Below are 12,903 nucleotides of genomic sequence, written 5' to 3'. Positions count from 1 at the left end.
CTAAGGCAATTATGAAAATGAAAAATTGTCTTACAAAATAGTGTAGCAGCAATGAAGACATAAATGAAAGATTATTTCCAAAAGTTCCACTTTTAAGAAGTTTTAACCATGATAAGCTATTCAAGGAGCAGTGCTTTTATTATCAGTAAATGCTGTGCCTTGGATACCATTAGATTTTTAGAGCAGGACCTCCTTGCCTTGTTTTGAGGGTCCAGGTATCTGTTGCAGGAGGCATTTATTTGTTTGTTTGTTTGTTTGTTTGTTTGTTTGCTTATCTGGAGAGAAGGCATTCACAGAGATACATGTGAGCTCCCAAACATTTTGGGTTTTAAAACTGGGCCAAGCATATGTGTGATGATAAATGCACCTTATGTGCAAGAAAAAGTCTAGAGACATTCTTCAAAAACAGGGGTATATTCTGTATATTGAAGTATTGGCAGATCAGCTTGCATGTTTTCTTTTAATGTCTGATGAAAAACTCAATAGTTTTGAGTTCAAAATAAAATGTGAGCAGGAGCTATCAATCAAGATGCAATATATCTTTGTCACCCTTGCTATAAATGATAAAATTTATTGTCTTTGCTATAAAAGATAAAATGTCTCAATCTGAAAGCCTTATTTCAGGTCCGCCATTAACTGTCTTACTTCAATACTAGCTACTTTTACTACGAGGGTATGCCTTCAATCATTCTGCTGATTTTGAGACTGTTCGCATGATTAAAGAAAAGCTCTGCTATGTGGGTTACAATATTGAACAGGAACAGAAATTGGCCTTGGAAACTACTGTGTTAGTTGAGTCCTACACGGTGAGTAACTCTGTGCATTTGCAGTTTTCCATTATAATGCAAAAGTAGACAGCCTGTTATTTTTCACCTCTAATAAACCCTAGTTGATACAGAAGGGGATTACATGGTTCTTTAAAACATCTTAAATAATATAATAATAATAATAGTAGTAGTAGTAGTAGTTTAGTAGAATTATAGAATTGAAAAGGGATTGCAGGTCATCTAGTCCAATCCTATGTCCAGGGCAAGAATCATCTCATCTCATCTCTGACAATGTCTCTCCAGCCTCCAGCAATGGAGCACTCACAACTACAGAAGGCAGGATGTCCTGTTGCTTAATAGTTCTCATAGTCAGGAAATTCTTCCTTATGTCAAGTTTAGACCTCCCTAAAGCTTCCACCCATTGGTTCTTGCTCTACACTTAACAGTATATTCTAAGCTACCCAGTATCACTATATAAGTTTGAAATCCAATAAATAATACACTTAAGAGCTATGGAGAATAAATCCACTCGCTCTTCCTTGTGACAGCCTTCAAATATTTAAAAACTGCTATTGTGACTCCTTTGCTTTCTCTTCTTTAGGCTAAAACATACTCAGTCTTTTAAAATGTTCTTCATAAAATTTAACTTCCAGACCCCTTAGCATCTTACATGTTCCTTTCTGCCTCTTTCCAGTTCCTTGGTGTCTTGACAAAATATTCCAGGACAATCACTTCTCATGGCTTCAACACTATACTTCTGTTGAAGTATAGTGTTGCAGCACATTGCTGGTTAATGCTTAATTTGTGGTCTGTCAGGATGCACATCCTTCTTTCAAATATTATTGCTAAGCTACTTATCTTGTACCCGCACCTGCTTTTCTTGTTCAATCTATTAAGATCTTTTTAAGTCTGTTTTCTATAGTGTTAGCAATTTCCCCCCACCCCTTGAGGCAACTGCAAATTTCTATCCTCTCCTGTAAATCATTTATGAAAATAGATAATACTGGGCTCAGGACAGACTCCTCAGGTACATCACAGGATGGGCAGATAGGTGAATTGATTAGTTAGTTTAAAGCAATTATACAACCATCAATATACAGTGTGCCAGAAATCTAATGTATCTTTTTCACCGTACCAATCATTAACAAATACACAGTAGCAGTTAACCAATATGGCTGATCAAACAACCCAGCACAATTCTTTAGGAAACATCTTATTTTTAAAACTGTACAGAAGGCCAGCCTGATTGGGATTGGGCCATAAAAAATGTGTCTCTCTATATTGATACAATACCATCAAGGCCCACATACTTAGTTGCAGTTGTTCAAGTGGCTGCAAATCTATCTGGCTGCACTATTTTGAACATCAGTACTGTAGGTGGGAGGGGTAGATATGGCGGGAGCAGGGGGCCATATCGTGTTAGGGGAGTGCGCACTCGCTGCCTACGAGCGGTGGCGTGCTCCGGCCCCCAAGGCTCTACTCGCTTCTCAGGTTGCATAGACCCTCAGGACCCAGGCCTTTGGCTGATGCTGTACAATGCCAGGTCCGTAGTAAATAAAGCCCCCCTCATTTGTGATCTTGTTCAGGAGGGGGGTGCGGACCTGGCAGGTGTTACGGAGACCTGGTTGGGCCAGGAGGGGGGGTTCCCCTCGTTGAAATGTGCCCGCCAGGTTTCCAAGCATTCCATCAGCCGAGGTCACAGGGGAGGGGCGGGGGGGTAGCGGTTATCATTAAAGAAGGTCTGAGACTGAGGGAGGCCACTGTTCCTCAGACGGCCGGCTGTGAATCCCTTTTTGTGAAATGGGGTCATCTGGTTTTTGTCTCTGGACAGTGGTTGAGGGATCTTGAGATAGGGGATATAGTTACCGAACCCTTGTCATGGTCAGATCACTCTCTCCTTCGTCTCGACCTTCGAACCGCTGCACCCCGCCACAGGGAGGCGGAGCCGGTAAGATGGTTCCACCCCAGGCGCCTGATGGAACCTGACAGATTCCAGATGGAGCTTGGGCCATTTCCTGAGGCTCTGGCACACGCCTCGACTGGAGACCTGGTGGCCGCCTGGGATAGGGCGGCTGCTGGAGCTCTGGATCGGGTCGTGCCTTTGCGGCCTCTGACCTGGCACCGATCTCAATTGGCTCCTTGGAGCTGAGGGAGTTGAAGCGCCAGAAAAGACGCCTAGAGAGTAGTTGGAGGGCCAGTCTTTCTGAATCTGACCGGACATTAGTAAGATCCCACATTAGGAATTACCTAGTGGCGATAAAAGCAGCGAAATGTAGCTATTTTGCTGCTCTTATTGTGTCATCAGATAACTGCCTGGCCGCCCTCTTTAGGGTGACCCGTTCCCTGCTCCATCAGGAAGCGCGGGAGGACCCCTTGGAGGGTAGAGCCGAGGATTTTGTTCAGTATCTGTATGACAAAATCACTCAGATTCGGGAAGATTTGGACTCCGACTGGATAGTCTCAGGGGGAGAGACAGGGGCAGGTCTTGAGAATGTTATCTGGGATGAGTTTGATCCTGTGACCCCTGAGGACGTGAACAGGATTCTGGGCAGACTGAACGTGACCACTTGTTTATTGGACCCGTGTCCTTCCTGGTTAGTACTGGCTTCCCGGGAAGTGACACGAGGCTGGCTCCAGGGGATTATAAATGCTTCGTTGGGTGAGGGTGAATTTCCCGCCGCCTTGAAAGAGGCGGTGGTGAGGCCTCTCCTCAAGAAGCCTTCCCTGGACCCGGCAATGTTGGTAAACTATCGTCTGGTCTCCAACCTTCGCTTTGTGGCGAAGGTTGTTGAGAGTGTGGTTGCGCAACAGCTCCCCCAGCACCTGGATGAAACGACGTATCTGGATCCGTTCCAGTTGGGCTTCAGGCCCGGGTACAGCATGGAAACGGCATTGGTCGCATTGGTAGATGATCTCTGGAGGGCTCGGGACAGGGGATGCTCCTCTGTCCTGGTCCTGTTAGATCTCTCAGCGGCTTTTGATACCATCGACCATGGTATCATGCTGCACCGGTTGGAAGAGTTAGGGGTGGGAGGCACTGTGTTGCAGTGGTTCTCCTCCTTTCTCTCTGACCGGTCGCAGTCTGTGTTGACAGGGGGGCAGAGGTCAACCCCGAGGCCCCTCATATGCGAGGTGCCGCAAGGGTCGGTCCCCTCGCCCCTCCTGTTCAACATTTATGTGAAGCCGCTGGGCGAGATCATCCGTGGTTTTGGGGTGAAGTACTACCAGTACGCTGACGACACCCAGCTGTACATCTCCACCCCAGACCACCCCAACGATGCCCTTGAAGTGATGTCCCGGTGCCTGGAGGCCGTGCGGATCTGGATGAGGAGGAATAGGCTCAGGCTCAACCCATCCAAGACCGAGTGGCTGTGGTTTCCGACGTCATTGGCCCCCACGGAGAGGGCGCGCAACTTAGGCATCCTCCTGGATTCACGGTTGTCTTTAGAAGAGCACTTGACGGCCGTGACCAAGAGGATTTTTCATCAGATTCGCCTGATCCGATCCCTTTCTGGATCGGGACTCGTTACGCACGGTCACTCATGCCCTTGTCACCTCCCGCCTGGACTATTGCAACGTTCTCTACATGGGGCTCCCCTTGAAGAGCACCCGGAGGCTCCAACTGGCGCAGAGTGCGGCCGCGCGGATGGTAATGGGAGCGACATGGCGTTCCCATGTAACACGCCTCCTGCGCGAGCTGCACTGGCTCCCGGTGGTCTTCCAAGGTTTTGGTTACCCGGTGGTCTTCCAAGGTTTTGGTTACCATCTTTAAAGCACTCCATGGCTCAGGACCTGGGTACTTGTGGGACCGCCTACTACCACCAATAGTCTCCCACCGGCCGGTACGCTCCCATAGAGAGGCTCCTCCAGGTGCCGTCGGCCAAACAATGCCGACTGGCATCCCCCAGGGGGAGAGCCTTCTCTGTGGGGGCACCTACTATCTAGAACGAGCTCTCCCCGGAGATACGGAGGATCCCGGATCTGCGTACCTTCCGCCGCGCTCTAAAGACCTTATTATTTCACCAGGCAGGCCTGGCCTAATTTTCTCCCTCTTTTATAAAAGATTTTTAATTTTTAAATATCGTTTAGTATTTTATATATTCAAATTTTAAAATTGGTTTTAAATAGTTTGGGGTTTTAATTTGTCTGGGCCAAAACTATTTGATTTTAATTCTACTTTTAAATTTTGTATGTATGTGTTTTATTGTTTGGCTGTGCACCGCCCTGAGTCCTTCGGGAGTAGGGCGGTATAGAAATCAAATAAAATAAATAAATAAAATAAAAATATTTTATCAATGAGGAGGCTGTAGTCAATCTTGTGAAATGCTTTGCTGAAAACTAAGAATGATATATGCACAGCATTCCCTCAGTCTGCTAATTGTTTTGTCAAGCAAAGCAATATGATTTATTTGGCACAACCTTTCTTTAACAAGCCCTTGCTGGGCTTCTAATAATTCTTCCTAATACTTGCAAACTCACTGCTTGATTATCTTTTCTAAGGTTTCCCCAGACAAAATGACTGGTCTGTAAATTCCTGTGCCCACTTTTTTTTTGCCTTTTTTAGAGAACAAGAGTAGTTCTTCTCCCATCTCCTGGCACTTCCCCTGTACTCCAGTATTTCTCAAAGATTATATTCAGTGGTTCTGAGGTTGCATCCTCCAGTTCCTTTGTCATGATGCAAGATATTGCGGAGTGGATGCAAGATATTGCGGAGTAGAGATGTAAGAAACAGACCAAGACCCATCTTAACCTAGAATTTTGTTTTGCAAATTTCTCAATGAACCAGGTACTCCTGAGATGTTTTTAGGAAAGGATTAGAGATGTACCCTGTACCACTATTATTCCCCTGCACCTGATATTTGGAAGCATGTTGTCTCCAATCGAGAATAATCTGTCCCTAATGAATATACCCAATTCACTTAAAGCCTTCTTCTATACAAAATGCACAAAACCAAAGATGAAAACCCTCTTTAATGCATTTGGGTTAACATAACAGGAGAAAGGAATGACATAGCCATACTACAGGCCACCCAACCAAGCAGACAAAATAGACAAACCTTTTACTAATCAGTTAGCTAAGGTGCTCAGGAAATAGGAACAGGTAATAATGGGGAACTTTAACTACCCTGATATCAAATGGAAGACAAAGTCTGCAGCAAGTGGGGAGTCAAACAGGTTTCTGATGAGCCTAGCTGACAACTTTTTCATCTAAAAGATAAAGGAGGGAATTAGAGATTCAGCTACACTGGACTAAGTTCTCACTAATAATAGGGATGAGATGATAGAAGGGATTGAAATTGTGGAAACTTTGGGGGAGAATAACCATGTCCTACTGGAAGAGTTTAGGAAGGATTCCATGGATGGAAATCCTAAAAGGGAAACAATTGAAGATGTTTGGGAATCTCTGAAATGAGATTATAAAAGTCCAGTCTAACAAAACACCACAGAGAAAGGAAAACAAAAGACACCAGACAAAATCAGTAGGATTGCATGAAGAACTCTGACTGAGAGATAATAAATACAAGTGCAAAACATAGAAACAGGGATACATAACTAAAACAGAATACCAGCCAATAGTCTGAATCTGCAAGGATGAAATCAGGAAAGCTAAGGCTCAGAAACAATTAAGAGTTGCAACAATTGAAAAAATAGTTTTTTAAAAAGTTTCTTTTTTATGAGAAATAAGAAAAAAAATAAAGGAAATGATTAGTGTGCTAATGGGAGAAGATGGCAAGGAGATGACTGTAGCAGAGAAAAAGAGGAACTGCTTAATTCATTCTTTGCATCTGTCTTCACACAAAAGGAAACAATACTTTAACTTATGAGAAGCAACACTGTTGAAGACAGAACAAGAATGCAAGGCAAAATAGGCAAAAAATTGTTAAGAGAATACCTATCCACTCTAGATGAATTCAGATCTTCAGGACCAGATGGATTGCATCCCAGGATTCTGAAGGAGCTGGCAGACATGATCTCAGAAACACTGAACAAAATCTTCCATTGCTCTTGGAGCATGGGGGAATTACCAGAGGACTGGAAAAGAGCTGATGTGGTTCCAATCTTCAAAAAGGGGGGAAAGGTAGATTTTGGAAAATACACATCAGTTAGCCTGACAGCAGTACCTGGGAAAATCCTGTAAAAGATACAATCAAACAGCGGATTTGTGAGCACCTAGAAACAAGCATGGTGATTACTAGAAGCCAGTATCAATTTGTTAAAAGCAGATCATACTAAGCAAACCTTAGCGCCTTCTTTGACAAAGTGAAAGATTATTAGAGAGAGATCCAACCTAGAATTAAGAAGAAATTTCCTGACAGAACAATCAGCGGAATGGCTTGCCTCCAGAAATTGAGGATGTTCCATCACTGGGGGTTTTTAAGAGAAGATTGGACAACCATTTTTCCAGAAGGGCATAACTCGACTAGAAGATCTCCAAAGACCCTTCCAACCCTGATATTCTATGTTCTAAATTAGTGGTGATAATCATATTTTATAATTTCTTAGGTTAACTTTATGCTATGTGAAGAAGTTGTTTCCTTTGCCTGGTTTAAGTCTTCTGGTCAGCTTCCCTCCATATTCATATTCTCTATACTGTGTGCAATTTAGTACTGCTCAGCTATGTCTCCATTTGTTTGCATTTTAGTCTAAAAATATCAAATTGTATACCCCTTTCTAGATTTATCCATCCTATTTTATACTTTTTCCAATATATATGTATAATAACAACAATATATAATAATATATAGATAAGGAAGCCAGTTTGGTATAGTGGTTAAGTTACCAGGGTAGAAACAAAGAGACCATGAATTCTAGCCCTGCCTTAGGCTCAGAGGCACCTGGGTGATCTTGGGCCAGCCATGCACTCTCAGCTCTAAGAAGCAGGCAATGGCAAACCACTTCTATAACATTTATACAGAATATGTATATTTGTAAGTTGGGAATAAGTGAAATAGTACCAACAGCAAGAATTACTTTCGACAGTGACAATTAACATTACAGAGCAGGGGTCCCCAAACTTGGCAGCTTTAAGACTTGTGGACTTCAACTCCCAGAATTCTGGGAATTGAAGTCCACAAGTCTTAAAGCTGCCAAGTTTGAAGACCTCTGCTACAGAGGATAGGGCAGATAAGTTATCTGTCAATGTATTTTTTTTTAATGGAATTAGTCTAAGATTTGACCAGTAAAGAAAAGACTGAAGTGAGAAATGTTCTTTTTTCCCCCTCAACTTTTAAAATTTTAATGGCAAACACGAAGAGGCTCCAATAATGAAAGATGTATTTTTGTTTTAATTGTTATTAAACATTTTTAATGTTTTCCTTTAAAAAAAAAGTTATGGCATTCATAGGCAAAATCAACTTTGTAGCAAAGTTGCATGATCCAACAGCTTGTAAGAGAGAAATTTCCCCAGCAAGCTTTTGACCTAGTTTAGTCTAGGTGAAATAGTGATAATAGAGCTATTTCAGACTGTCTCTATTTTACAGCTCCCAGATGGCAGAATTATTAAAGTTGGAGGTGAGCGATTTGAGGCACCTGAGGCCCTGTTCCAGCCTCACTTAATCAATGTGGAAGGAGTTGGTGTTGCTGAGCTGCTGTTCAACACCATCCAAGCTGCTGATATTGATACCAGGTATGAGTTGGAAGTTGGCAGTTCTTACACTATATCACAGGTTTTTAAAAACACAGATACAGAGGAACCATTTAATGGGAGAAAAGACATGTCCTGATTTGTAGCTCTACTCGGATTATAAGAAAATGGTAATATGTGTGGTATTTATCATTTTCACAGAGAGGATATTGAATTGAAGTGGGGCGGATATGGCTATTATAGCATCTGCATGCTTATTAGTGGATTTATTTTTCTTTTTATGGAATCTCAATACTTGATTTAACTAGTGAGGTAAAAGTGCTTCCTGCTAAAGCTGAAAGAGGGAAGCAGAGAGGAAGGTAGGTAGGTAGGTAGGTCTAGGAGCAAAAGGCAGTGCAAGCCACAGATATTTGAGCAGTAGCCTTGTGAAAATAAATCTGTCAACCATAAGTGTGACATACTAGGAGCCAGAATAACACCCAGCTTTACAATCCAGACCAATCCTGGAACCAGATTAGTTTCTCTAGCAAGTTAAAACAACAGTGATGAATAGAGAGTGTAGACATCAATTGATGCCAACTGTAGGAACTCTGCAGCCAAAGCACATATTGTCTGTTAAATCTGTGATCCATTAAATTGAGGATTTACTGCATATGTACTATATGCCGTGTATGTTAAGGGCCACAGTTCTTGACTACATTAACATCCATGGCAATAGTTTTACTTGGCAACCATATACCGGTATTTATTTGAATTGTTTTTATGATGCATACCATTCAGAATAAATTGTTGACATGGAGGGGGTGTTGCTATAGAAATCAAATAAATTAAATAAATATAGCATATATTCTTTGATGTACTGGATTTGTTTGATGTACCTTGATTGTTTATACTGTGAGGTATCTGATTTGTCTCTAGATCTGAATTTTACAAGCACATTGTATTATCTGGAGGATCCACAATGTACCCTGGCCTACCGTCTCGCCTAGAACGTGAACTGAAGCAGCTTTATCTGGAGCGAGTTCTGAAAGGTGATGTGGAAAAACTTTCAGTAAGTACTCACCCGTCAAATAATTTTTGATTACAACAAGGTGGTCACTAGAGGGAGCAAGATGGTCACTAATATAACAGACAGCCTGAATTAAGTTTGAGTTTTGAATAAATTAGCTTTGAATAGAGATTATTAAAATTCCACATACAATATGTACTGTTAACTACTTTGGATTATACTAGATTTTGAAGATCTAGTATATGATCTAATGATAAGATTTGATATGATCTTTAAATGTAACAACTTTATTAGAACTATATGTATTCTTCTTTCCCCTTCATAGCATCATTTGACATTTATTTTCATGAATCTTTTAACAGTTCGTAGGACAGAATTGTGTGTCTTAAAATAACATTTCAGTTTATTAACTAATATTTTCCTTTTGGACTTTGGAACAATGTTGCCTTTAGGGATTGATCAGAACATAAGTATCTTTCATTTCAGAAAAATCTCTTTGTTATAATATCCTGTAGGCTCAGAGTTCCCCAACATTTCCGGCTTTGTGGATTGGCCCGGGGGGAGGGGGTGGTGTGTGCATGCGCATAGCTCCATTTGCGTGAGCAGCATGCATGCACACCTGCCACTCACTTAAATGGAGCGCACATACTTGGCCACTGCTCACGCAAGTGAGGATAACCATGCATGTGCCAGCAGTTTCTGCGGCCCGATTGCAAACCCTCATGGCCCACTAGTGGACCATGGCCCATAGGTTGGGGACCCCTGCTGTAGCTTATAGAATTTACATAATTAAAAAATACCTATCATTTTACTTGCGACCTAGGCAGTATGCTTCTGCTTTATAGGACCTACTTTCATTTCTTTATTAGAACCTCACATAGTTCCAGCCTTCTCACAGTTACTGAGAAAATTGGAACCTGTTGCCTATTGCATCCACAAATTATGACATGAGGGATTATTTTATTTAAAGAATAATTCTTGGGAAGAAGTGTATATGTTTGTATGTATCCAAAAGATATGTGTAGATATAGAAATTGATATATTTTGATCTATGTTCTTAATGTACCAAATCTTTGGGATGAGACCCAGTTGTGGTCTGTAACTGGGGAAACCACAACCATCAAAGGAACAGATATCGTCTGCCCTTTCAGTTCCCCACTTCTGTCCATATAGGGGGTGGAATCATCAACGGTAGATTGGTGTTGCAGAGGGAACAAAGGATAGAAAACCCTATTGCATAAATAGAAGTCAGCTTGTACAACATTATATAGCTCTCTGTACCCTGAAGAGAACATTTTATTAAAAATCACCCAAATAGAGTGGATTAATGATTTTTTTAAAAAATCTCCAAGTCATTTATATGGTAATAAAAGAATATTCCAGTATTTATTTATTTACATGGCTTAATATATAGTGGACTTAACAGGTCCATTATTTTATTTAATTTAATTTAATTTAATTTAATTTATCGCATTTCTATGCCGCCCAACTCCCAAGGGACTCTTATATTTGTGTTGTTAGGAGAATGTGTGCATCGAGTACAGTACACATTGATCCAAATGTATAAAAGTGGAAATGGCTTGAAACTCTACTTTGTCCAAAATACTTACACTATTTTGTAATTTAACAATATTCTCTAAACTAAGGTATCTTATATAAATGTTTTTAATTAACATTTCAGAACATAAACTCATGATCCACTTAACCAAAAAGTAATTTAAACTTATCATCGTCGTCGTCATAGTTTGGCAATTTTGCCCCTCAAACTTCAGTAATACTGTGTATCTTTTTTTCCTGTAAGAAATTTAAGATTCGAATTGAAGATCCACCTCGTCGAAAGCACATGGTGTTCCTAGGTGGTGCAGTTCTTGCAGACATCATGAAGGACAAAGACAACTTTTGGATGACCAGACAAGAATATCAAGAGAAGGGAGTGCGTGTGCTTGAGAAACTTGGTGTGACTGTTCGATAAACTCAGAGGCTTTTCCCATCACTGCTTTGTTGTTGTCATTCCTTTATTACCAATCTTTGAAGTCATTCAGCTACACAAAGTGGAAAGGCCTGTTACTATCCTTAGACTCGAAGGCTAGGTTTCGTTCTGCTCCTTTTTGTTAGATATTTGATAACGTGGCTATATTTAACTACTTAATTGGACCACTTTGCATACAAAACAAGGCCAAGACCAGCCTGCTTACGGCATTGTTTCCTTCTCAGTGAGCAGTTGGATAATTCCAATAAACTTTTTTTCTTTTGCTTTATTGCTGTAATGCTATCAGCTTTTGTCCATAAGCTCATCATGGATGAAATACTTTTATTAGCATAAGGACTCAAAAAAACAGTAGTTCTCGACTATCATGTGATTATAGTGATTTATTTTTGATTCTTATGATTCTGTCTTCATCCTTATTTGCTGTTTGGTGACATTATTTCTTACATAGGAATTCTGAAATTAATCAAGTCAAACTAGTAGTCAAACTACCAGCATCTTTTAAAAAAAATATTATCCCAGAATATTTTTAAACTTAAGTACCATGATAAGTGGCTATGAACAGATGAATCAGGCAGTAAAAGTTAAGGAAAAAATTCAATATTACTCCTTCTTTAAAAAGCCAATAATTTGCTTGGCTGTTGCTACAAATTAGTTACCCAAACTTGCATTTTTCTCTTGGAAGTGTATTTTCCTACCCTGGGCAGTAGGAAATCTTTTTGTGTTCTTTAATACATATAATTAGGTCCCGTCCCATCTGTCCCCCCCATTGTTGTTTTGATACCATTTCTTCTTTCTTTGCTATTGGGCATAAAGGGTTATTGTTTTTTTTTAATGGGCAACATTAGAATGTCATCTGGGACTGGATTTCCTGGATATTATCTATTATATGTTTTAAAAAAAAAGTCTGTAAACTTGAATTATTGGTACAACATTGCAAAAAAATGGAATTGTATTAAATTTTGAACACAGCAAAAAAAAAGCGGTGCCAAGTAATTCTTGCAAAAACAAAGTTACATGACTATTAAGTGTTACTTGAAATCATCCACATATTTATATATGGAAATGTCCATAGGTTATTAAAAAAAGAATCTTGAATTTGTGGTAGATTTGTTGGAGGGGGGAAATCTCAGAATGTAGAATGTAGAATGTTTTTTGTTTGTCTGGTAAATATTCAGCTCAATCTTGACTGGGAAAAAGAGAAATAAAGCAAGCATTTGAAATACTGTGTCATTTCAGGCAAACATGCCGCAGAAAAACTATGGTGACTGTTATCACTCAGTGGTATAAAATCTATTGGACAACAAGAAACAAAGCTAGTTCTCACAAAGCCTTTCCTGGTCAATATATGATCCTTTCAACCATATATGTCTATAAAATATAAGCCTCTAAACATTCGGCTGGAGTAGCTTCAGGCAGAATAAATAACAATTAGACAATTGAAGGAAACTGTCATATGAAATATGAAAAGGAATGGCTCCATATATATATATATATTCTGTGATAGATCTCATATCACTGGGCGATAACAGTCACCATAGTTTTCCTGTGGTAT

The 12,903-nt window shown here is 40.4% G+C and overlaps 1 protein-coding gene across 1 annotated transcript in view; it reads left to right on the top strand.

The window, feature by feature from the left end:
• ACTR2 (actin related protein 2) overlaps nt 1-12,446 on the top strand; it is a 32,521-nt gene extending 20,075 nt beyond the window's left edge. The window contains exons 6-9 of the mRNA XM_070933073.1: nt 657-806; nt 8,249-8,394; nt 9,271-9,403; nt 11,163-12,446. Of these exons, the coding sequence (XP_070789174.1) occupies nt 657-806; nt 8,249-8,394; nt 9,271-9,403; nt 11,163-11,333 (600 nt within the window). The 3' untranslated portion in view covers nt 11,334-12,446. The remainder of the gene's footprint in view (nt 1-656; nt 807-8,248; nt 8,395-9,270; nt 9,404-11,162) is intronic.
• Nucleotides 12,447-12,903: the final 457 nt, after the last annotated feature.

The sequence above is a fragment of the Pituophis catenifer genome, unplaced genomic scaffold (assembly GCF_029215685.1).
Source record: "Pituophis catenifer annectens isolate HBS135680 unplaced genomic scaffold, rPitCat1.0.hap2 SCAF_1, whole genome shotgun sequence".
NCBI lineage: Eukaryota > Metazoa > Chordata > Lepidosauria > Squamata > Colubridae > Pituophis > Pituophis catenifer.
This window is presented reverse-complemented; position numbering and strand designations above follow the sequence as displayed.